This window comes from Meriones unguiculatus, chromosome 14 (genome assembly GCF_030254825.1).
Source record: "Meriones unguiculatus strain TT.TT164.6M chromosome 14, Bangor_MerUng_6.1, whole genome shotgun sequence".
In the NCBI taxonomy this organism is placed as follows: Eukaryota; Metazoa; Chordata; class Mammalia; order Rodentia; family Muridae; genus Meriones; species Meriones unguiculatus.
In genome coordinates, this window is record NC_083361.1 from 14944105 (window position 1) to 14970824 (window position 26720).

General features: G+C 48.0%; 1 protein-coding gene across 7 annotated transcripts in view; it reads right to left on the reverse strand.

The window, feature by feature from the left end:
* Positions 1–26720, reverse strand: part of Katnip (katanin interacting protein) — a 171949-nt gene that overhangs the window by 88244 nt on the left and 56985 nt on the right. For 5 of the 7 annotated variants that reach the window (XR_009585450.1, XM_060366866.1, XM_060366867.1 and 2 more), the window contains 3 exons: positions 25114–25283; positions 23702–23799; positions 15000–15131 (listed from right to left, as the gene is read on the reverse strand). Coding sequence is in view for 5 of the 7 variants with exons in the window: in XM_060366866.1 (XP_060222849.1) it covers positions 15000–15131; positions 23702–23799; positions 25114–25283 (400 nt within the window). In the remaining 2 variants the exon portion in view is untranslated. The remainder of the gene's footprint in view (positions 1–14999; positions 15132–23701; positions 23800–25113; positions 25284–26720) is intronic. The other 2 variants (XM_060366869.1, XM_060366871.1) reach the window with 1 other exon arrangement.

Below are 26720 nucleotides of genomic sequence, written 5' to 3' on the forward strand. Positions count from 1 at the left end.
AACATTCAGATGGAGCAGCCTCAACTACTCTGTTTTTCTTTGTTTTTAAATGTTTATGTGCATGGGTGTTTGCCTGGATGTATGTCTGTGTACCATGTGTGCAGTGCCTATGGAAGCCAGAAGAAGGCATCAGATTCCAGGGGATTGCAGTTAAAAATAGTTGGGAGATGCCATGAGGGTGCTAGAAATCAAACCCAGGTCTTCTGCAAGAGCATCCAGTGCTCTTAAACACTAAGCCATCTCCCCGACCTTCTCACCTACTTTTAATGAGGCAAAGACACCGACACTGATGTTTTCATATAGATGAAAGGTACACTCCATGCAGAGTCATCCTGACACCATCACACACAAAAGGACAAGTAGTTAAGCAAATAATGCAAGTTCAAGAAATGTAAGGGGAAATGGACACATTTGTGAGAGTCAGCCTGGTGAAACAGAGCAACAGCAGAGACCTATGGCAGGAGTTGGTTACTGAGCATTCCTAGGAAGGCTTATTAAAGATACAAATGCTGGGCTGGGGCTGCAGCTGAGCATGAGTGCTAGCCTTGTGTGCTTGAGGCCCCGAGCTCAACCTCAGCATCACAAACAAGCCAGAACAGACTGTAAGCACGCCACCTTCTCCCAGATCCTACTCTGCATCTCTAGGTGTAAAGCGAGATGAGCTGGGGAAGCGGGGAAAAGAAATGTATGTTCCTGTGCATGTGGGTAGGTCAGGGGTCAGTTCTGAGTGATTTTAGAAATTACTCTCCACCTCATTTTCTGAGACAGAATCTGGAGCTCACTGAGTAGCTAGGCTGCCTGGACAGGGGGACTCACAGATCTTGTCTCTGCATCCCAGGGGGTGACACGGAGCTGCTTACACGGTTTTGGGGAGCAGGCTCAGAGCTCACATTTTTAATAACACTCTTAGTATTCTGATGTGGGCAGTTGAAGGCCAGACTTTTAAGACTTAGCAAGTTAAATGACACTATTGAAAATCTGTAGTATTGATTTTCTACTACTGTGATAAAGCACCACGACTAAGGCAACTTACAGAAGAAAAGGGTTTATTTAGGTTATGGTTCCAGAGAAATAAGAGTTTATCACCATCATGGCAGGGAGGCAGGGCAGCGAACAGCACAGCAGCTAGAACAGCAAACTTAGAGCTCACATCCTGACCCGTAGGCATGAAGTGAGGTGGGGGGAGGCGCACATGTACACATGTACTAGGAACCATTCCCACAGGTCTTTAAACTCTCAAAGTCCACCTCTAGTGACATAGGCCCTTCAACAGTCCTCCCAGACAGTGCCACCACACCGGGACCGGGTGTTCACACACACGAGCCTAAGGGGAACATTCTCATTCAAATCACCCCCTTTTGCTTGAATTTAATAGATATATTGAGAACCTTGTACCAAAAAGGGAATGGTTAGCCTTTTGCAGGATCATAGAAGATTCACGAAAATGAACTGGTGGCTACAAATCAGGCCTTGGTAACTTGCAAAACCAGAAAAGCAAACAAGTCACACTATTGTAGCCAAATAGAAATTAACACAAGAGGTAAAATTAGAAAAATAAAATCTACTTACTCAGAATGTTTAGAAAAATCTTTAAACTAAGGAAGAGTAAAAACTTTCTAAACTCCTAAGTTTATTGAGACCAAATGGCAACAAATAGTACTTACAGTGAGGTGTGCAGGATACAGACAAAGTTATGCTTAAAGGGGAACTCAGCCTTTTTACCCAGAGTAGAGATTAGTGCTGTGGCGGCTTGAATAAGAATGGCCCCAATAGGCTCATGTATTTGTTGCTCAGCCACTAAGGTGTGGCACTGTGTGGGAAGGGTTAAGAAATGTGGCCTACGATACAGAGCCAAACAGTTCTCAACTGAGGAATCTCAGTGGCCAAGAAGCACTTAAAGCGACGTTCAATGTCATTAGAAAATGCAAATCAAAACAACTCTGAGATTCCATCTTATACCTATCAGAATGGCTAAGATCAAACACTCAAGCGACAGCACATGCTGGTGAGGATGTGCTGTCCTCCTCCATTGCTGGTGGGAGTGCAAACTTGTACAACCGGTTTGGAAATCAATCTGGCAGTTTCTTAGAAAACTGGGAATAGTTCTATCTCAAGACCCAGCTATACCACTCCTGGACATATATCCAAAAGATGTTCCACCATACCTCAAAGACCCTTGCTTAGCTATGTTCGTAGTACCTTTAGTTATAATAGCCAGAAACTGGAGACAACCCAGATGACCCTCAACCAAAGAATGAATAAAGAAAATGTGGTGCATTTATACAATGGAATACTACTCAGCTATTAAAAACCAGAACAACATGAAATTTGCAAGCAAATGGATGGAACTAGAAAATATCATCCTGACTGAGGTAACCCAAACCCAGAAAGACATGCATGGTACGTACTCACTTATAAGTAGATATTAGTCATAACGTACAGGATAACTATGCTATAATCCACAGACCCAAAGAAACGAAATAACAAGGCAGGCTCTAGGGAGGATGCTTGGATCTCACTCAGAAGGGGAAATAAAATAGACATCTGAAGTAAATGTAGAAAGGGAACTGGGTGGGGTACAGGTGTGGGGATCAAGTGTGGAATAAGGAGAGAGCTGAGAGAGAGAGAACAGAAATTGTCAGGGGCATCTCTGGGGCAGGGGAGGCTCCTAGGAATTTATGGTGGTGACCCTAGCTGAGACTCATAGCAGTAGGAGATATGGAATCTAAAGTGTCCACCTCTTGTAGCCAGCCAGTCAGGCCTTCCAATAGAAGGAGGGAGACACCCACCTACAAAAACTTTGACTCAGCCAATCAATGACTGGCCCAACTTGGGTCACATGCCATGAGAGAGAGCCCACCCCTGACACCACTAATAATATTCTGCTATTCTTGCAGACAGGAGGTTAGCAGAACATCCTCAGAGTGATTTTATGCACCAGCTGATAAAAACGGATGCAGAGACCCTCTGCCAAATATTAGGTGGAGCTCAGGGAATCTTATGGAAGAAGGGGATGAAGGACTGAAAGAGGCAGAGAGGTCAAGGACACTACAGGAAAATATACAAAATCAACTAACCTGGATCCATAGGCATTCACAGAGACTGAACTACCAAACAGAGAGCATCCATGGGACAGACCTAGGCCCCAAACACATATGTAAGAGACAGTCCTCATGTGGGACTCCTAACACCAGGAACAGGAGCCACCTCTGACTCTGTTGCTTACCTTGGGATTCCTTTCCCCTAACTGGACCACCTTGTCTGGCCTCAACAGAAAAAGATTTGCCCGGTCCTACTTGATATGCCAAGGTTGGGTTGATATCCTTGGGAAAGCTCCCCTTCTCTCATAAGAAAGGGCATAAGGGGAGAGGAGGTGAGGTGGGAGGGAGGGACTAGGAGGAGAGGAGGGAGGGGAAGTTAATCTGATTGGGATGTTAATTAATTAATTAATTAATGAAAGAAAAGCGTGACTTTGTTGGAGCAGCTGTGTTTCACTGGGGGAGGGGAGTTTTCAGAAGTCCGAGCCTGGCCCAGTGTCACACTCCCTCTCAGCCTGTGAACCAGGATGTGGCTCTTAGCTACTACTCCAGTACCATACATGCAACCATGCTCCCGCCATGAACTCATCCTCTGAAACGGGAAGCAAGCCCCCAATTAAACATTTTCTTTCAGGAGCATTGTCTTGGTCATGGTGTGTCTCTGCAGCAAGCAAACTGGCTAAGACAAGGGCTGAGAGCAGGTGAACAATGAACTTGGGGATCTAGTTAACAGGAGTAGAGATAGGAAGCTTGAACATCTAAATAAACCAAAATGTTAAGGGAAGGAAGAAGTAAAGGCTAAACTGACATGAAATAGAAATCAATGAACAAACACATAGATGACTGGGCGGGTACACATGGATCAGTCCAGCTAAAAGCAGAAAGCTCTCCATAATTATCAGGTTCACGTCTAGATTGTTTGAACCTTCTTAATGAGAAAGCATTATGCATTAGCTGTTACCTAAAATGACAGAAAAAAATGCAAAATAGCTAAGAAATTCTAAGTAGGCTCTACATGTGAGGCACAACCCGGACTATTTATACTATTATTGACCAGGAGGTCATTCTTTATTATGGGTAAATGGAAAAGCTGCTTTAGAGAGCCACATTCCATTTGGCAGCTTCAGTTCCATAGCATCTATGGGGTGCTGAGTGGCCACGTGGCCCCTTCTGGATGCCCCAACAGTGATGCATGCATCGCTCATGCCCAGAACCACACCAGCCCTGTCCTGATGGTCTCCCGGTGCTACCCCACTGGCTCAAGGCCCACTAAGGCCATCGTCCAGTTTGTGCTTCATTTCGTGTTGTCTGGCTGGGCATCTCTGGCTGCTCTAATGGTCCTTGGTAGCACACGTGCTAATTCTAGTGCCACTGGGAAGTAGAAAGTCTTCTTCTTTTACCGAACTATCAAAGCTTTCAGTCTAAAATGAAGGTCATAGTTGGTGTTATAAGGGACAGATCAGCCAGCAGGTATGTTTTGTTTAAAGCATAGGAAATAATAAAATAATTATCAAGATTAAAAAAAAATGGAAGCTATCTAGGGTTGGAGTAGTTAAGAGTGGTTAAGAGCATTGGCTGCTCTTCCAGAGGACCTGGGTTCAATTCCAACACCTGCACGGCAGCTCACAAAAGTCTGGAACTCCAGTTCTAGGGGATCCAATGCCCTCTTCTGGCCTGTGAGGGCACTGCACAAAGATGCTGCACAGACAAAACTCGCAGCCCAAACACCCATACACATAAAATAAAAATTAAGAATCTCACAAAACCAAACAAACCTCTCATCAGCTACATGGCTTGACACCATAGGGCCTTGTATTTGTATGGTGACAGCTGACTATGGCTGGCCTTAGCAGCTCCCACTACTTCTTCCTTGCCTTGATTGAGTCATGTGATTTAAGATATACTTTACATTTAGAACACCAATTCTAAAATCTAAATCTAAATTCTAAGTATTTCAGGATATGAGCTACATTTCTCGACTGTCTCCTCGACCCTGAGTAGGACAAACATTTCAGGTTTTTTGTAAAAAGTTAATGACATTTGTTCACCCATTTGTGAATATGTGGGGAGTGAGGGATATACACATACCACACATGCATGTGGAGGTCAAAGGTCAACATATGAGAGTCAGCTCTTTCCCTCTACTGTTTAGGTCCCAGGGATCACACTCAGAGATCAGCCTTACTGCTGCCTCGTGTTGCTGTCCCCTTTACAATCTGGTGTGTCCTTACTCAGAGCTTGGATACTCAGAGCTTGGAAAATATTGTCACCATAATTACACCGAAGTGAGACAATGTGGCAGTGTGCCTCACAAACACCTGTGCCATGCCCTCCTTCCTCTCAAGGACGCAACTACTCATTTATTCAATTCCTTTGCCTAACAAAGATTTGTTTGCATACTAACTAAGCAAGGCAGTTTCCTAAAGTCCAGAAACACAGCTGGGTGCACACATACTAATCTCAGCACTCAGGAAAGGAGTTGGGAGGAGCTCTGTGAGTTTGAGGCCAGCCTGGACTACCTTATGAGTTCCAGGACAGTCAGAGCTATGTGGTGGTGAGACCCTGTTTGAAAAGAAGAAAAAGAAGAAGAAAAAAAACAGCACACTCCAGCCCACACAGGCAACAAGAGAGAGCTGAGGTCTGGGAGTGGGAGGTGTGTCTGCCTGCCAATGACCTACAGGATGACTCCCGGGACCAGCCACACCCTGTGCACAGCATGTCTTCTCTGTTGTTACAAGGTCTGGAATATGAGAAGGCGGTCTTCTACAACCCAGGAGTCTCAAGTTCAGAGATGAGAGGAAGAGGAAATACTCAATCTACCCCTTCCTGTTCAAAAAGGAAATGGGGCTCCAAAGAAAGGAGACTTAGCCAAGGCCCTTCAAAATGTTTACAGCAGGTCAAGTTGGCATAAAACTAGCCAGCGCATAGGTTGATCGATAATGCCAAAGTCTTAGAGATTTCAAAGCAGTTTTATTTGCTTGTTTGTTAGGACAAGCTATGGCTGTGTAGCCTAGGCTGCCTTCAAATGCTCAATTTTCTTGCTTCAGCCTTCAGAGCATTAGGATAACCTGTGTGTCTATGCTGGATAGTTTTATGCATCCCTGGACTGCTGGTTCTAGGCTCTGTAAGAAAGCAGTCTGAGCAAGCCATGGCGAGCAAGTCAGTAAGCAGCACACCTCCATGGCTTCTGCTTCAGCGCCTGCCTCTAGGTTCCTACCCTGTTTGAGTTCCTGCCTTGGCTTCCCTCAGTGGGCTGTGACTCTATATAAGCCAGGTCCCTTTTGTCCCCAGGTTGCTTTTGGTCATGGTGTTCACAACATCAATATTACCTATTGGAACTATGTCTTGGTTTCTCTTAAGAGTTGATGATTTTAGAGATTGGAGAGATAGCTCAGTGGTTAAGAACATGTATTACTAATCTTCCAAAGGATCTGAGTTTGGCTCCCTGTTCCCTTATTAGGCAGCTCAAAGACGTCTGTAACTCCAGCTCTAGGGAGACCAAATGGCTCTGGCCTCCACGGGTGCCTGTACTCCCAAGCACATACCTGCAGACAGGTACATGTGCAAATACATAATTTAAAACAAATTTTTAGAGGAGAAAAAAGTTGATCATTTGGGGCCAATGAGATGGGTCAGTGCGTAAAGGCACTTGTGTCACAAGCTTGACATGAGTTTGATCCCCAGAACCCACCAGGTAGAAGGACAGAAACAACTCCCAAAAGTTGTCCTCATTGTACACACACAGAGAAACACACATACACACACACCAAATAAGTAAATAACTAATGTAAAACAGTTTTAAATATTGACAATTTTGAGCTTTTAACTATGGTTTTAAATATTTGTGTTTTTTTAGTTCATCTATCTATCTATCTATCTATCTATCTATCTATCTATCTATCTATCTATCATCTATCTGCACCTCTAAGTATCTCAATCCACCTTTTGAGGAGGATTATAATCTTCAGACTCAGTTCCCAAGTACCAGGAGTTTCTGGGCTATGTTGTATGTGTGTGTATGTGGTGTGCGTGGGTCATTGCCTTCTACCTTGTTTGAAACAGTCTCTGTTAAGTACTGTGTGCATACCAGGCTTGCTGAGGAGCTTCTGGGGAGCGCGCTGCATCTGCCTCCACCGGCCAGTATGAGCGCTGGCTGCCTCCACTGGCCTCATAGTTGTTCTGAGAAGTCTAACTCAGGTCCCCGTGCTTTGTGGCAGGTGCTTTACCCACTGAGCCATCTTCCCAGCCCTAGCTTTTTGATTTTTTTAAAACTTATTTTAAAAAATGTAAAGCCCACAATTTATAAGCTATTATAATGTACACCCAGATATCTTTGCCCTATATTCACCAATTGTTATCATTCTGCCATCCACATTATGTACTGAATTTATTTTGTTGCTTTTGTAACACTGTGACCCTCTGTCTTCTACATTCTGCATGTCTCCTAAGAATAAGGATGTTTTCTGAGAGGCTGGGGTGATGGCTCACGGGTAAGAGAACTGGCTGCCCTTCCAAAGGACCAGGGTTCTATTCCAATCACCCACAGTGGCTCACAGGCTCACACCTGTCTATAACTCCAGTTCCAGGGATCCAACATCCTCTTCTACTTCCATAGACAGAAAGCATGCATTTGGTGCAGATGTACATGCAGGAAAAATACCCATACACATAAAATAAAAATCAATCTTAAAAAAAAAAAGAAAAAGGAAGGAAAAAAAAAGAAAAAGGACGTTTTCTGAGAAGGCACAGTAAAAAAAATATCTAGCTCAGGAAATTTAACATCAATCCAATATTATGACATATATAATGTCATCTATCTTCAAATTTGTTAACTCCTCAAATTTAGCAATTACTGGATTTCCCCAAGTCTCAGTGATCCTCCTCCCTGGACCCTGGTTCTCACTAAACACAATTGTGACACATGTTTTTACTGTTCTTTAAGCTGGGACATTCCTTGCCTCTACCTGTCTCTTCATATTGACGTTTTTCAAGTACAGCTGTTTGTAGAGCAGCCCTCCATTCAGGTTTGCCTGGCTGATCCTCATTTGATTTTGGCATTTCTCACCACCATTCTCAGCTGCTCGCTCACCAGGGAGAGATTCAGCTAAGAGGAGCTTCTCTCTGTCACTGTGGCAAGTGCCATGAAGCAGCACTGATGGGAGGCCCTGCTGTCTGCCTGGCTCCCAGGCTCAGCATCAATAGCAGCCACAACAGCCTATGGCACCTTCTGGAGCGGAACCAGCCATGCTCAGTTCCCAGCCTCTGACTGCACCTCCACAGACCAAAAAGAGTCTCAGAGCCCCGGCATCCAGTACAGGTCTCTTTGTTCCTCAGTTTCTTCAAACCCCTAGTGCTCAACTCACAGACTGTGGTAATGGATGTGACAACCTCAACCAGTGTGCAACTCAGTGCTTATGCAGTGTGAGCTCTGTCACCTCAAAATCCACCCTCAGCTTAAACTTCTCAGGAGTTATTTGGTCTTTGATGGGTGTACCAAAGGAGTGATGTGTGCGCATGTGTGTGTGCACGTGTGTACACATGCATGCACATGTGTGTAGAAGTCAGAGATTGACACTGGGTGTGTTCCTCAGCCACTGTCCCTCATGTTTCTTTAGACAGTGTCCTTCACTGAACCTGAAGCTCACTGACTTGGCTAGCTTGGTTGGTGAGAAGCCTCATGGGTTATCCTTGTCTCCAGCCCTGGAGTTACAAACAAGCACCCCATGCCCAGCTTTTTACATGGAAGCTGGGGATTTGAACTCAAACCTCCATGCTTGTGCAGTAAGCTCTCTAGCTACTGAAGCTCCCGCACAGCCTGTGGAGGCTCTTGCGTTAAGGCAGTGCAGCGTTCATCAGGGTCATTTCCAGGCCCAGGAGTTCCGCTGTGAATGCCCAAAGTCCATCGTACCACCACATCCCCAAATCATTAAGAGAGTCTTGTTTTTGTCCATGCTGCAGGGAGCATTGGGGTGCCCCTGTCTCTGTGTTCAGAGGGAGAAACACGGGGTGTGCAGCTTGTGGGAGAACTGACATAGCACAGAGGCCATGCACCACACCAGTACCTCTCTGTCTGAAAGTGTGGGGGCTTTCGCTCCTCGGCTGCTCTCCCTGCTTCCTGCCTCTTTTCACCACTGCCTTCTGCTGTCACTCCCACAACTGATCTGATCACACAGCTAGTGCATGGCCAAGCCATCACAGCCCAAACAGCTTTGCTCTAAGCCACTGGTTGAGTGAGTTACCAACATGGAAAGACAGCCATAGTGTGTTGTGGAGTCAAAAAAAAAAAGTTGGTTCACCAAGTAGGATAGATGACAAAACCCCACTTATGTTGACCAGACATTAAAAAAAAAAAAAAAAATATATATATATATATATATATATATATATATATATATGGAGACAAGTCTAGCTACCTGGAAGGCTTAGGCAGCAGGTAAAGTCCTTCTTGGGCTACAGAGTAAGTTCAAAGCCAACATAGGTAACCTGCCAAGGCCCTGTCTTAAAACTTACAAAGTGGAAAAAGGGTTTGGGAATACAGCTCAGGAGGGTGCTTGTCTAGCATAGGAAAGGACTGTGTTCAGACCTGCACACTAAAATAGAAATAAACAAAAGGTGCTCCCAACAGAAGTCTGCACGTAACAGGCTTTGCCTGGCGGCGTGCCTGCTTTGTAAGTCTCACTGTTGAAGCGGCCTGCTCTCGCGCCCTGCTGTGGCGAGACAGGCTACTTTGGGGATGCCTGGACAAGGAAAGCCTTTAGTTGTCAGCATGTGCCTGAAATAAGGACAGTAGGCTGTAGCTGGGGGCATTAAATCTTTACCTGTTGTGGGACCCACACTGTATTGGTTGATTTTGTCAAAATAACCTAGAATCACCTGGGAAGTGCCTCAGTGAAGGAGCTGTCCAGATCAAGATGGCCTGTGGACATGTCTTGATTGCATTTACTTGAAATAGGAAGAACCGCTCACCGTGAGTAGCACCATTCCCTAGACAGGGATCCTAACTGCGTAAGGCAGAGAAAGAGAGCTGAGCGCTAACATGCAGGACTTCATTCATTGCTTTCTGCTCTTGATTGTGAATGTAATGACAATGGCTGCTTCAAGTTCCTGCCACCCTAATGCCCCTGCTATGATCATCTACAACCCAAAATTCTAAGCTAAAAATAACTCTTTCAGGATACTTTATAATAGCAACAGAAATGAAACTAGTACATATACAATGGGAGAAAAAAAGCTATGAAGGCCTTCTTGAAGGTGTCTCAGTGGTTCTGCTTTCATGTGGCTCTCATAACACTAACTTTGGAAGTAGCTCTCCCTGAGATTGATACAGGCACATGCTCTCACTCCCTTACTGCCCCCTCCCAACTCCTTTGGATAAAATTGATAGGCCGGCTATATGCAGTCTGGACAGCGATGCACAGGGCAGCAGGGGTCTAAAAAGACTTTTGGGATGGAGAGATGGCTCAGTAGGTAAAGGCACCAAACTGATGCAAGCCTGACATACCTGTGTTCAATCCTTGGATCCCATGGCTGAAGAACTGACTCCTGAGAGTTGTCCTTTGACCTACAGTGGCACACATGTGCTCCCCCCACACACAAATAATAAATAAAACAATTAAATTTAAAACTTTAATTTTTCTGCCTATCATTAGACATTTTGGGTTTACTCTTGATTCCTAAAGAAGCCACTTCCTCAAACGGAGACTGAGTGCCCCATGGCAGCACATACATCATGGGCCCAGGTACTGGCTTCACCCTCTCTAGAAAGAGCTACCCTTTGTTGGAATCAGAAGAGTGCTCAGAACCCTATGAAGGCTACCTGTCCAACATAAGGAAAATTCTGTCTCTACCATAGTCTCCCAGACTTACCATCCTGCCTCACCGCTGTTCCTTCAACCCTTCCCCTACTTCCTCCCTCCCTCTTCACCTCTGAGCCTTTGCATTCTCCTCTCTGCTCCCTTTCCCTGGGACCCTGCTCCACAGGCTTGCTCCCTCCTTCTCCTGAGGGTCCCACTTCATTACTGCCTTAGAAGAGGGCATGGCTCGGTATGAAACAGGAGCCTCTGCCTATCTTTCTCTGCCCCACAAGCCCTGCCATCTCCTCACATACAATAGGCTTTTTTATTTGGGTTTTGTTTCACTTTTTGTTTCTTTGAGTCAGGGTCTCTCTATGTAGTCCTGGATGTCCTGAAACTCACTATGTAGACAGGCTGGCCTCAGACTCCCTGAGATTTGCTTATGCCTGCCTACCAAGTGCTTAAATTAAAGGTAGGTACCACCATGCCCTGCCTGTATTCTTATTTATCCACTGCTTTATCTTCAGCATCTGGGACTGTGGGGCCCAGGCCCAGACTGTGGGGCACCTCGGGGACACACCTTTGGCTTCAGTAGCCAGCTAGCCATCCCTCATAAGAAAGTATACCATGGAAAAGTGTGGTGGCACATGCCTTGAATCCCAGCACCTGGGAGGCAGAGGCAGGTGGATCTCTGAGTTCAAGATCAGGTTGGCCTACACAGTGAATTTCAAGCCAGCCAAGGCTGCATAGTAATACTCTGTCTCAAAACAAAACAAAATGAGTGTAACATGGGTGACAGTGTATACCAAGCAAGTTGAGAGACAGGAGCATCATGAGTTCATGGCCAGCCTGGACTACAATGTAGGACCTTGTGCTGGGAGAAAAAAAACAAAACAAAACAAAACTGGACCCAATCATTTGATTTGTTTTTAAAGGAAGGAAACCCCCATTTCAGATCATCACATGGAATCTCCTGATTGCATCAGTGTTAGCTGTTAACTGACTCTTCCCACAGAACCATGCAAGGCAGCATATGGGGGCTGAGAGAGCACGCCTCCAGCATGCTGAACTCAAAGCCACCAAGAAACTGAAGTTCACAGGGTATGATTGAACACAAAAGCCTGGCATGTTCTAATAGCAAAGGTGAGGGGCAAAGTTTCTATGCAGATGAGGGTCTCCTCTGCTCCAGCTCAGGCCTCACTTGCTCCAGGCCAGGCTGAGTCTATTTAGCCAGGCCTTGGGTTTCTTGTGTCCCTGTGCAGATGGCTTCTCTCAGGGCTTCTTTCTGCTGTGGCAGGCAAGTGGCGCCACTGTTGCTCTCTCTCCCTTCTCAGGGAAATAACTCTAAGAGGAAATTGACTGTGAAGCCTTAAGGAGAGTCCTCTCAAGATGTGGAGGAAAAGGCAGGAAAGAAATATAATCAGGTGTTCACAGTGGGGAACGTGAAGAGCTGGCAGAGCAGAGGGGGCTGCAACTGAGCATGTGCACTGAGGAATGCTAATGCTGAGGGCAGGAGAGCCTGGAGGGACGCTGCTCTCCAGTGTGCAGGGTCTGGGAGCTTGCCAGAGAGGAACAAGGTAGCCATTTAACGGGAGGTGCCAGGTGCTCCACCATGGGCAAACAAACTATGGTTTCCAGCTCAAAGGGCATACAGTACCCTTTGGCATACAGGCACATGATGTGGGGGTAGAACTAAAACAGACTGAAGGTGGCTAAGATCCAGCTGAAAGAAAGAAAATGAAGGTGTGTTTTGTACTGACTGATCCCAAGCAGGGAACTGTTGATGGATTCAAAAACAAATGACAAGCCAGGTGTAGTGGGGCTAGCAGGAGAATCTTGAATTTGAGGCTAGCTGGGACTACATAGTAAAAACCTCTCTCTCTCTCTCTCAAAAAAAAAAAAAAAAAGAAGAAGAAGAAAAAGAAAAGAAACTTCAGAGAAGCTTCAGTGGGTAAAAGTGCCAGTTGTGCAAGCCTGGTGATCTGTATTCATCCCCTGGAACCCACATGAAGGTAGAAGGAGAGCGGTGTCCACAATGTTGACTTCCTACCTCCCATAGGAGTTACATGTGCGCGCACGCACACACACACACAACTATATCGAAAGAAAGAAAACAAACTCCATGTGTGCCATGTGTGCCATGTGTGCAAGTGTGCATGGATCCCTTTCAGCCAGCATGTGTGGTAGAAGGATCTCGGCTCCCTGCCTGTCTCTCTTCCCTTTGAGCTATAAGAAACTGCAAACATAGAATGCAGGTCAGAGCTGGTTTCTCGGACAGCATTCCCAGCTCTTTGTGCCCTTCACATTTCCACAATGCGCTAGCCACAGAAGGCGAAGGCCCTGGCTGAGGCTATGAACCTGCAGGCAGGGCCACAGCTGGGCAGGGCAGTTCAGCAGTGGGGCCTGGTCTGCTTAGTGACTTGCCTTGCAATCTCTCCAGAATTTTTGCTTCTATGTAACATGGAGAGATGGTGTATTCATTCATTTTAACTATTAAAGATGTCTCCTTAGAACAGTGGCTCTCAACCCTTCTGATGCTGACCCTACCTCATGTTGTGGTGACCCTCAATCATAAAATTATTTTTGTTGCTACTTCATGACTGTCATTTTGGTACTGTTATGACTCTTAGTAAATATGTGTTTTCCAATGATCTTAGGTGACCCCTGTGAAAGGGTCATTCGACCCCTTAAAGGGGTCAGACCCACCACCAAGACCAACAACCCAGGTGTAGTAGTGCCAGCAGGAGAATCTTGAACTTGAGGCTAGCTGGGACTGCACAATAAAACCTTTCTCTCAAAAAAGGAAGAGAAATGGAAAAAGAAAAGAAAGAAACTTTGAGGTTGAGTTGAGAACCCCCGCCTTAGACTAAATTCTACTCATCAAACCCCACTCCCACACTTCAGCCCAGGCCCACTACACACCTCCTAGCCCTGTCTCCTCACTCAGTGTCTCAGCTCATTCTATGCTCCCCTGTTCCCACTTTGTGCTCACTGAATCCCCTGTGCAGCTATTCCTCTGCCTGGGATGCTCTTGCCCAGTCTGCGTAAGGTACTTTCCCCTGACATCTTGCTGTTTATCTCCCTCTTCTGATTTTACTTAATGTTGGTTATGGTTGTTTTAGAAAGGGTTTCCCCTCTGTAGCCCAGACTGGCCTTGCTCAGGATCTTCCTGCTCTGTCTCAGCAGTGTAATTATAAATGTGCACCATCGTGCCCAGCTCCCTCTTCAGTTTCCTTCAGAGAACCCACTGATATCTGACATGATCTAATGTTTCTGTCGCACCTGGAACATAACTGGTTAAGAACAGTTATTGTTGATTTCTGTGTCTATGGTGTTACAAACACAGACCAAGGCTCAAGAATGCACTGCCAGGAAATACTTGTGGAAGGAGAGTCTGGGACATGCTATTACCGGAAACACGGTGGTGGCCTGAAGAAGGGAGAACAAGTGTGCGCTGGCCCCTATCAGCTGCGGTACCAATATGGCTGTGAGCTGCAGACACCCAGCTGTCTGGCTGCCCGGGGTCACTGTGATAAACAGAATGCCTCACAGACCAAGGTACATACACACAGGCAGGTGCAGCATCGCTCCTTGCCTGCCCCAGCCCTTCAGACTTTTTCCTGGCATGAATGTCCAGAGACGTCGACTCTTTTCTACAAAGCCTTTCCAGCCAAGCTACTCATCTCTGCCAGGCTTGGTCTCTCCACTCAGCCCCTTCTCCATTTAAAGGGACCGGATGCTAGGTGACCCACCCATGAATACAGATGTGTGGCCCATGCTCTATGTATCAAAGCAGTGAGATGAGGGCAGGCAAGGCGGAAAAAGTGCTTGCTGCCCAAGCCTGAGGACCTGAGTTTAATCCCGGGAACTGCATAGTAGGAGCAGTGAAGTGACTCCTCAAACTTGTCCTTTGACCTCCACATGTGCTTCATTGTATCCCACACACATGCAAGCGAGCAAGCATACATACACATACATACACACACACACACACACACACACACACACACACACACGTGCGCACGTGCACACACACACTTTTTTTTTTAATGAGAAAAGGGTAAAGGTCAAAGGAAGTAGGTGTTGGAAAGAGCCCTGACTCTGGGCCCTAGAAGACCAGACCCTGATTTTGTGGGAGCCCCAAAGGCAAGCCGAGGCTAGTCCCTACCTGTGCATGGTCCCCAGTGGCATCCTTGTGCTTGCCAGTCACATCCTCATATGACTCAAAATCTTCTGAATAGTCCAGAGGAGGTTCAATGTGGAGCCGAGAGCCAGCTTCAGTTCTGATCTGCACAGATTTCTGGACACAGAAATTCAGTGTTGAAATGAGGACAGACACCATTCTGCTCAAGGACTGGAAGGAGCCTAGCTGCCCAGAATGGGATTCAAGGGGTACTATGCCTGAGCAGGATAGGATTTAGTTTTCTGTTTTTATTTTAGATCAGGTCCCTTTATGTAGTCTAGGCTGTCCCCAGACTAGTGATCCTCCTGCCTCAACGTCCTGCCTACTGGGATTACCACTGTGGCTACTGTTCCTAGCTCAGCAGTTGTGACTTCGCAGGGTCATATCACCTCTGCTTGTTTCTTCCTTATACTTGCAAAGTGTGTAGTGGAAATTTTCAGAGTTTTAATTATTATTTTTCAGTAGGATTTTTATAGGTGTTTAAGCTTCTCCCAAAAAGCCCTGTGAGCTAACCCTACGTTTATGTTTGGGAAAGCCTGGCCAACGCACTGTGGGTATGTTAAACTGAAATGTACAGAATGCTTGTGAAGCTTCTTGGACTACATAATCTGTCCTGGCTGCAGCCTCCCTTCTTTCCAGCATTCTTTGCATCTTTCTTTGAGAAACAAATACCTGCACCAGGTGTTGGGGGCTATGGACCACTCCAGAATTCTATTTCCCTTTCTTCCCCTGTGCTCCTGTCCCAGGTGTGCCTAGCGCCTCTCTCCCCAATGCAACTAGGAAGGACTAAGGGGCCCAGATGAGCAAAAGGAGGGGGTGACAGGGCATGATGCAGGTGCTCCAAGCCCAGCGCACCTGGCTTTCTGAGTTAGCAAGGAGATGCTCCCCCAAACCCCCAGATGTTGCAGCATCAGACCACAAAGAAGGCTTTTACCACTTATGATTTTTATTCTGAGCAGAGTGGGCTGAGACACAAAGAGGGGCAGCAGAGGCGGTGGCAGCTGCAGCCAGGGCAAAAAAAAAAAAAAAAAAAAAAAAAAAAGGCAGCTAGAGAGTTTCAGAGAGTGGGTGGGGCAGAGTAAGGGGGAGATAACTGAGGAAAGTGCAGTATGGAGAAGAAATAGCGGGCTGTGAGCCAAGGCTGTGGAAGGCACAAAAGATGGGAGGCAAGATGCTAAAGCTCTTAGTTTCTAGAAGATCTCCCGGGAGCTGCCAACCACAAAGGCTCATGCTCGTGGCGTTGGGAGGTTTGAAAACTACACCACTAGCCATAGCAGCCACTGAGACTCCCAAAGTAGCCAGCTCCAGAGTTGGAGCACCTGCTGCTGCCGCCTGCTGCCTCACTGCTTGGAGCTCAGGATCTCACTGGCTGCTGAGTACCGGGCCACTGGCGGTTGGTACTCAGAACAGAAAGCCTCTAAGCGCACCTCGAGCTGCCTCTGGCTTCTAAGACCTGGAGCCACAGGTCTCTATTCTCAGGGCCCAGAGTCTGTTAGCCCAGCCCTCAAGCTTCCTTGTCAGCTGTGTCTTCTGGAGAAACGTCTTAGCTCTCTCTCCGGCCAGTACTAGAAGCTATGTGCTGCTCACTCATGATTTCCACCTGAGTAGGACAAAATGGCTCAGTCAGCTGATAGGTGACATCTGCTGTCACACTGTTCAAGCCACTGCTAGCAAACCCAGGCCTTACTTGATACACCCAGCATGCAAGGGTCCCACACGAATCCTTGTACATTTTAACACCTATGACTGTTGAGCCACTGGAGCCACTGCCAAGGGCCTGTCAGTCCAGCTGAGCCCACAGAAACCCCTTCCTTCTCTCTTGTGGGCTCATTTGCCTCCCTGTCCTGTCTATGTGTGGCTTGAGGGTGCAAATGAAACAGGCAGCTGTCTATGAGAGCAATGAAGATGTCCCAACAGAGAGACAATAAGGACCATCAGGTCACTTTGTAATGTCTAGGGATGGCTCTAGAGCCACACCCTTATTGTCCCAGCCCCCCACCCCCCTTTACTCCAAAGCCCTGGGCTAGCTCCATCTATGACGTGGCTTCCTTCTAGACTTTGCTACTTTGTTCTCCTCTCCAAGCCAAGGAGAGCATACTTCACTCTTCTTCCTGGGTCACTCAGCAATGTCCTAACACTGGGACCTTTGGGCCAAGAGTTGATGATGGGAGAGAAGGAAGCAGCCGACCACAGCCTTGGGTCAGGTGAAGGAGGAGGTGGCCTGAGTCACCAGCCACCTGGCCCCTTTAGGGCCTTCTAGTCCTTTCTCTACAAAGTGCAGGGCTTAGACTGGGGCTTTGCTACTTCTGAATGCTGTCTGTGGACCTAGAGTAGTATTAACCTTTCTCTCACCTCTTTCCTAAATCCAGACAAGCCTAAGCATAGCCTGTCTGTCTGTCCTGTCCTTTGCCTCTAAGAAAGCACCTTAGTTCTTTCTTGGGAACTCCTGCCAGCTTCTGCTCCCGGTAGCTCTTGTAGAACTGAGTTCCCCCTCCAGGGGAAGGTGGAGCATGTGACCTAAGCTAGAGTGGCAGACACCACTCCCCTTCTCCCCCCCAACCCTCCATACTGAGTGGTAGTTCCTGGGAGAGATGCAAGAGTGGGGAACAGAATGTAAGTGAGGAGCTGTTGGGGCTACCTTGGCCTCTTTGGGGCACGGGAAAAGCCCAGTTGAAAGGCAGAGATTGAGGCCTGGCCCAGGTCTGTGCTCCTAAGATGATGTGAACTGCCTGAAAGGAAGCTGGCAGCGTGGCCAGCCTCTGGCTTGGCATAGCCACAGAAGAAGCTCTGCATCCAGCAAGGAGCCAGGATCACAGCCTTAGCAAGTCCCCAGCCACCTCCCAATATGCAAACACAGCTTTGTGGTCAGCCTGAAGGCCCTTAGTCAGCAGGCCCTCACCAAGTGCTAACTGCACGGAGTTCCAGACACCAGTGCCCTGCCCCCGAGCCCGCTCAGCACCATAGTGAACACTGCAGGTTATGAAGCAACAGTGCTGAAATTAACTCTGTGGTCCAGAAAGCGCTTACAACACTGAGTGGGTGCCCGGAGGGTAATAAATAGCCACCATCTGTCCTGCTCTCCCGCCCTAGCCTGGGGAGCCTACTCAACCCACAACCTGAGAGGTGGCCCCACCCACACCAAGCCTGGCAGATTCTAACCCAGCCCCATCCACATGCATGTTACTGGCCTCCCACCTTCCACCTTGCATGGAAGGATGACGAGGCTCTGGGCTGGCTCCCCGAATGGCATGCTGCTTTACCGGGAGTGGGCGTTCACGCGCGCGGCTGCTCTTTCCTGCCTACTTGTACATCCAGACCCTGGCAGACCTTTGCAGTACCTATCCTGGAGGAGGATTTAAAAGCCTCTCCACACAAACCCCCAAAAGCTGCTCCCTTTCTGCTCAGCCCACACTCCACCCAGTTCATGCCCGGAGTTATTTGTGTGTCTTCTGCACCTCCTCATAAAGTGTTCTAAGAGGGTGCATTGAAGTGTGCTGTCAAACCAAGAAGAGCAAGCACAGGGGATGCCCTGGATGCTTGTGCAGGCTATGAGACATGTTAATGGTGCCCTCTAGAGGCGGAAAGGCTCTACCGAGCCCCCAAAGGCAGGCTGGGGTGAAGAGCTGGTCTTCTTTGATCAGCTCTTTCCTGGTTTGTCAGCTCTTGTCATGATCAGAAGCCAGACAGCACCAAAGGAAGAGGCCCAGCTTCACAGCCTAGAGGTGAGCTGTGCTGCAGAAGCTCATACGGCTGCAGCAACTCAGGAAGCAGATGTTGTAGTGAGGGACAGCCAAGGCCACTTTCATCCCTCAGCAAACCTTCTGTGGAGACCTTTCCTGAGAGTCTAGCCCACAGTAAATTGCTGGAAGGCCAATCCCTTCACCGCCGATTTAGTGCTGAGAGCCAGTGACGTTCATCAAAGCTGACAGCATTTTGGTAAACGGCAGCTCTGTTGATTAGGCCACTGTCTACCCAAGTATTACAAGGCTGAGGAAGCCATAAATCTTAATCCACTGATGGCGGTAGAGAGATCTAAGGCCCAGAAGCAGCAAGAAAAAGGTGAGCAGGGACAGATGCTCAGATAACACCTGCAGGCCTCTCCCCAGTACAGGCGCTGGCTTGGGAGCCTGCTGCATTTATCCAATCAACCTCTAGGGCTCCTAACCCCCACTGACGGGGCCATGGCCAGTAAAAGTGATAATGCAACTGCACTGACCCTTCATGGCGGGCCCTGCAGTACAAGAGAAACCCTGAAACTGGGACAGGACCATAGTCCCATTCCTGGTAGGGTGACTTTTAAGAATTAGTCACTGGCTACTAGGGACCCTGCAACCTTAATCACCTGCTTCCCTCTGACTACCCACAAAGAAACAGGAACCCAGCCAAAATGATGGAAACAGCTGGGCATGGTAACTCCAGCATGAGAGAGGTGTGTACAGGAGGATCAAGACTTCAAGGGTAACCTCAACTACATAGTGAGGTCAAGGTCAGCTCAGGTTATATGAGACCATGTTTCAGTTTCCTTTCAAAAAAAAAGAGCAAAGCAAATAAAGGGCTAGGTGGGAGTGGCACACACCTTTAATCCCAGCACTTAGGGAGGCAGAGTCAGGTGGATCTCTGCGTTTGAGGCCGGCCTGGTCTACAGAGCAAGTTCCAGAACAACTAGGGCTACATACAGAAAACTTGTACATAAAGAAAAAAGAAAAGTACCCCAGAGACTATACCCTCCCTCTTCTGTGGACCTAAAAATCTGCCTCTGGGACTTTTTACCTTGGAGACACTTTTCACTAAATTTCACTTCTTAGGACCAAAAGATGTCAGTGAGTTTCTCATCCTGGTGACAGTAGAACAAGGTAGCTGAAACACCAAGGCTGTACTGCCCAACTCCAGCAACCTAACACATGCACAGGCACAGACAGACAAACACACACACACAGGCACACATAGGCACACACAGGCACACACAGGCAAGCACACACAGGCACACACAGGCACACACAGGCACCAGGCACGCACACACAGGCACACACAGGCACACACAGGCACCAGGCACGCACACACAGGCACACATAGGCACACACAGGCACACACAGGTACCAGGCATGCACACACAGACACACACACACACACCTCAGGCTGTTCAAGGCCAGGTGGGATTAGCATCAGGTGACCTCCACTCAGGTGGCAGTCAGCACCACACCAAAGTCAACTACCACAATTCAGAGTAACACAGATGAGCTGAGACATTCAAATAATTTCTCTTAGTTTTAACCAATTCAGGAGTGAGAAACCGGCCTGGAAAGGTGCAGTGGGTCAGTGGAGCCACAAGATAGGACACAGGGTGGGGCTGTGGGAAGTGGCAGAAAGGAGAGCTAGGTGAATTCAAGAACATAGCCTCGGAGCTCCTGTGTGCTGTGGGGAGGTGTGGGGGTACCTAGGATGGTCCTATCTGCACACAGCAGCCGTGAGCTTTCCAAAGGCAGCTTCCCCCAGCTTGGTGCTTCCAGGGAGCCATCCCACTCAGTCTGCTGTCCAGACTCCTCAGCCTGTGCTACCAGCCATGCAGCTGTAACCCAGGTCCCCAGCACTTCCTCTCATCGCCATACACTGATCACTGCTAACACCTTTCCACCACACTCGGCTGTGCCTTTCTAGGGAGACCACAGGCCCTCATACTTGGGACTACTGCAGGGTCCCTGGGCACCTTTGCTGCCACCACTGTCCCTCCTGTACGGCTCTCCTTTATAGTGTTTGCCATCTACTTGCTGGCTGCTGCTGGCCTGGCCACAACCCTCATCCCGTGAGCTCCAGGGCAGCAGGGCTTGCCTGCTTTACTTGCAGCTCATATCCCAGCAGTAAGGATACAAAACTCTGAGGTGCTCCATAAATGGTCAGGACTGAACAGAGGGACTGCGGTCAGACAAGAGAATGAGGCGGCAGAAGAGATAACTCAGCAGTCAAGGGAGACTGCTGTGCAGCCACTAGGACTAGAGTTTGGAAGAAGAAGGGCCTTCTGAGCAAGGGCACAGGGGAATGTGGTGGAAAGGTGTTGGCAGCTTCCAGCTCTGAGGGAGCAGAGACAAGAAGACGGCTAATGCTTGTTGTGTTCCAACCCAGCTGAAAAGATGCAAGCCCTAGGTTGGTTTAAAGAGAGACTCTGCTTCAATGGAATAGGCAGAGAGTAATCTAGGAGTACACCCAATGCCTTTCTGGCCTTTGCACACATGCATGCCCACCCCCAATAAAATAAATATATAACTAGAAATGAGGGAATGAAGAGCCTGGAAACCTCCAGACCGAGAAACCTTCAACACCTGCCCTCCATCAATCCCAACAATGACCAATTCTGTGCCAGGCATGGCAGGAACCTCCACAGACACTGGCTGGGTGATCCTTATTAGCTCTACCTGCTGAGCTGGGTATCCTTATCAACCATCTTCTGGATGGAAAAGCAGGCACCAAGAGGATGAGCAGCATAACCAGAGAGCTGTAAGCACTAGCCTCATGAGCTGCCACCAGGGGCACCCAGCTGAAGCGGCACAGGGCTCATAGATCACCTGTGACAAACCACACACAAGCCTTCCCAACAGCACCAGGAGGTTGTGATGCTAAGAAAGGCAAAGCTCAGAGAAGTCTATCATCAGCTCCAAAACACACAGCAAAGTAGCGGCCCTAAGCCCATTCTCTTCTCCTCCCAGGAGCCACAAGTTCAAATGCCAGGTGGGGAGAGAATGTATGGTAGAAGACACAGTACATGAGCCAAATGATGGCATGACTTCTGCTCTGCCAAGGTACTGAGACCCTGAGGGTGGCAGCTCAGTGGCCTGGCACTGCAGCTCCTCATGGCTCAGGGTCTGTGTACAAAGGAGGTCCAGCCAATCACATTGCTTCAGACAGGGAGAACAGATGTGAGAAGAGGAGGAGAGGGGTGAGTCACTGCTGTTTCTGAGCACTGTCCTGAAAGCAACAGGCTTTTCAATTCCATCCCACGCTAGCTGGACCACAGAACAGGATCTATTGTGGCATCCCTAAGGCTCTGCCTCCACTCTCACAGTTGTCCTGGGCATCAGCTCTCCTGGCAAACCAGGACAGAAAGCTATACAATGTGGGCTGAAGGCCCCCTCCAACCTGCCCAGCTCACCAGCCACAGGCTTGTGCATGCACCACTCAGCCTGGCCAGCTTGCTACTCAAACAGTGGTCCCTATTGTTAGGCACCGAGTGACCCCTGACTGCTGCAGTGCACAAGGGCAATTATAGCAGAGCAGCTTTGGAAGGCAAGGGGAAATTAGCCCTGATTAAGTCTTGTGAAGTGGGGAGCCACAGGAGAGATGGGAGGGATGCTAATTAATCTCAGGCCAAGTCTTTTAAATTGCACAAACTCTGGGGCCAGCTATCAAGTCACAGTCTAAGACACAAATATGGCTCGTGATAATAGGAAGCACTCCAAACAAGCAGAAGAGCTGTGTGGAGTGAGGCAGGCAAGAAAGGCCTCATTAACAAGAAATTAACATTTATGGATAGGGACAGACAGAAGTGCCCAGGGTGGCGCCCTGTGGGCCTGCTCCTCAGACCCCACATGAAGCAGACACAACTGTTTCTAATGAGCACAGAGTAAGGATGCTCTCAGTGGATATGTGAAGACCAAGGAGTCTGCAGCAACACAACCAGCCCCTACCCCAACCCAGCCTCTTCCCTCAGAGGTGACATGACCCTAAACAAGTGCTTTTGGCTCTCTGGGCCTCAGTTTCTACGGCAGCACCATGAGGACATATATCAACCAGCATGCTGTGAAGACATGCTAGGTGGCAAGCACAGGAAAGCCTTTACTGCAGTCTACTATAAAATACAGTGCCCAACTTCCCCCATATACAGATTAATAATGACAACGATCCCCAGCCTAAGCCTCTCAATCTGTGTTGTATGAGGTCCCTGAGGCCAGCTGAATGTCAAAAGGCGCAACAGGAACTAAGGCCCCACGACTCAACATGAGTACATACATGGCATAGAGTAGCACTTGGGTACTTTAGGCTGTCCCATACATAGCCAGAACCACCCCAGGGGAAGGTAGCAAGGGACCATAGCAACGCCAAGTTGGGCAAGAATATGGAACTCAAAGCCAAAGATCTGGTTCTAAGTCATGATTCTGCCACTTCTTATCCATAACCCTGGGCAGGTCCCTGAGTTTTTCTAAGCCATCCGTCTCCTCTGCTCCCGAATAAGAGGGCACAATGTGAAAAGCCAGGCTCCAGGTGTGCAAAGAATAGAGGCTGTGTGTAGCTGAGGCAGTTCTGGGGCTCAGGGACAGGACTTAGAAGTACAGGCCGTGCCTCAGGAACATCGGCAGCCAGCTAAATGGGCCCCTCAGTTCACCAGAGCAGGGTTCAATCCTCATCACTTGTTTTATCTCTGACCATGCCTGGCACATAGTAGGCATTCAATAAATGGCAAGTGCATAAACAAGCCCTCACAAATGAGCATGAGCCTGCCCTTACTACACCTCCCTGTGGGCTCTGGAGCTCCCAGGCAGAGGGAGGACCCTGCAGCAGGGAAGGTCCTCCAAAAGCCAGTCCATGCAGACAGGGCACCCTGCAGTGCCCAGCAGTCACCGAGCACACAGGAGGTTAAACACTCCGCAGGCCCACTCCTCAGCCTAATGCAAGTGCCTGGTTCTGTGCTGTTTCCAGACCTGGTGCCATCCTCGGCGCTGGACTTTTCCTGGTGCTGTCTTCGAGCTGCATCTTAAGACTTCCTCAGCTTCTCGCAACAGGGTTCTTCGTCCATAATCTGCAACAGAGAGAGAGAAGGGGCTGGTGAGACGTGGAAGACAAGTTCACACAGATGGCTTTCTGAAGCCTACATTGGCAATCCTGTCCAGCTGCTCAGGGTCCTGCCTATGAGGGATGCATCTGCCTGTTGAAGCAAGTCGCAGACAAGCCAATGCCCAGCAGAGAGAAAAGTGTAAGACTCACAGAATGTCTAGAAAATGACATGTCTAAGGGCACATCAGACAGCTCTTTAGACACAAAGAGCCAGTACCAAAACACAGGCGCAAGGTGTAACTCCAACAGCAGGCTGCCATGTGTAAATCAGGGTAGATGGGAACATATTTGAGGAATGAATGAACATACTGCTGGGGTCCCACAATAATCCTGTTTTCAGTTCTTGCTAATTCTACCAACTGGCAGAATACCCAGAATGAAATCTAGAGGAGCTATACCATTCCCTCTTGGCCACAGGGGCTACAAAGCACTGTGTGTGGCTTTCAAGGGGAATATTTTGGGATATCACTTTCTCCTCTTCTCCCTTTGTTGTTGTTTTAATTTTGCCAGCATGTAATGGCTTGGAAGCTTCCCATACCTACAAGGCAATTAATTATAATAATACAGAGAGACCAGGTAGATTCCTCAGAGTAACACAGCTAACCTGAAGCCTGGTCCCACCTGTTCAACCATTCTATCCATTCATTACCAGATTTCCAATTCCCCTACTGGGTGGACGAGGTGGAGAACTTCTCCGTCACACCCACAGGCTCTCGGAGGACACATGAAATCCCTTTAAAGCATGAAGGGGCTGGATTAGCTAAATGTAAAACTGAAGGGTAGAATCGAACAGTTCATAGGGGTTTGCTATTAAAGTTAATATGTGCATATCGGCTATTATTTAAAATTGCCCTTAAAATCATGACATTGGCACTCCAGCAATGTAAAAACTAGAATTTTTTTACTCTAGGTGCGTGGGGTTTGGGGTACGGAGGTCAAATCTACTTTGAAAAAAGCAAGAATGGATTTAAGGTTGGAGTGGTTTCTTAGCATGGGAGGCCTGAGCTCCATCCCTAGCACCTTAAAGAGTGTTTTTCTTCCTTGCTCTTGGGATCGATCTCTGCTCAGGTGGGTACAATTAACTCATTTGCTGGTGAGCTACACATACAGGACATTTCCAAAGTCTCGAACATCTCTTTAATTAATTTTCTCTTGCAGTGCTGGGGATTTGAACCCAGGGCTTTGCTTATGTTATGCAGCTGCTCTACCACTGAGCTACATCCCATCCCTTAATTTTCAACTGAAAATGCTGCTGTCTAGCCTGGGAGTCTACACTCACCTTGTGACCCCTCGGCCTGTGAGGCACTTCTGGAGAAGTCTCCGTGCACAGCTTTCCGTGGGGATGTCTTCAGCTCTGAATTGGCCCCATTGACATAGACAGAGAAACCTTGCTCCAAGTGCTCCAGCCTAAGCTGCACGGGGTCCTTGGCCTTCAGATGCTTTAATATCCTGTAAGAGAAAAGGTCGTCTGCCTGGATCCCAGCAGTACCTGAGCCTCCATATCCCCAAGGCCAGCAGAGAACTGCTTTGGCAAAGTTATGGCAATGTCTGTGTGACAGTTTAAGTGAGAATGGCCACCATAGGCTCATATGTTTGGATACCTAGTTTCCAGTTGGCAGAACTGTTTGGGAAGATTTAGGAAAAATGGCCTTGTTGGAGGAGGTATGTCACTGGGGGCAGGCTTTGAGGTTTCAAAAGATTCCCACTAGGTACAGTTTGCTTCTTCTCCGCTTCACGTATGTGGGTCAGGATGGGAGCTCTCAGCCACTGCTCAAGTGAAGTGTCTGCCTGCCTGCTGCCCACCACCATGGTACAGGATTCTCACCACTCTGAAACTGTAAGCCCAAAGAAATACTTTCCTTTATAAGTTGCCTTGTTCATGGTGTTTTATTACAGCACTAAAAAAGTAACTAAAACTGAAGCTGGTATCAGGGGATGGGCTTTGTTGTGAAAGGCTGGATTATGATGGTTTTCGGAGGAATGTGGAAGATTTGGGGGCTTTAGCTAGGAGAGCAGTTGAACACTGTAAGTGGAGCTTAATGGGTCATCCTAGTAGGAGCTTGAAAAGCATTACCGCCGAGTGAAATGTGGACAGTGGGGGCACAGCTCCAAAGTTTCAGAGAGGAACATTATTAGTAACTGGGCTAGAGACCATTCTTGAAATACTTTGGCAAAGAATGTGGCTGCTTTCTGCCCTTTTCTGCCTGAGGCTAAATGGAAAGGTTTGGACTAATTTGTTGGCCAGGGAGATTTCAAGACAGCCCGATGTTGATCCTGTCATATGTTTATTAGTGATTGCTCTTATGCAGCAATGAAAAAGAGCAAGAAGGGCAAAGAAGAAAAATAAAACACACAGTTTGTAGAGAAAAAGAGCCCCAGGAAACTTAATGTGGGAGCCAAGGCATTTACTGAAGGAGATGAGGAGAGGACTGATAGAAAATGGAATAAAGGAAGTGATGCCCTCAGGGCAAGACTCAACCCAGCTAATCCTGCCATTTCTGAAAGGAAAGGAACCAAGGGATTTCCTCTACCCTAAAAGCAACTACAGGGGATTTTGTGCAAATGTGATTCAAGAAGTGGGGGTGGGGAGTGGGGGGTGGGGGGGTGGTCTATCCCAAGAAGGCAGCAGAATTCGGCAGTGCCCACTACATGGTTCTGGCTTTAGAGTCATGACGAATACCAGAGAAAAGAGGTTGTGGTCTCTTCCTCTGAGGTTAAGAGAGCCACAGAGGCTGTGCAGGTGGCAGAGGAGTCCTTGCATAGAGGCCCAGAAAGGCCAGTGTGTGAAGCTCTGAAAATGAAGCCTGGGTTGCACTGGAGATTTCAGGATGTTGGAGATGCCAGAGCCATGGGATGTATGCCAGGGAGAGCTGCACACAGAAAGTG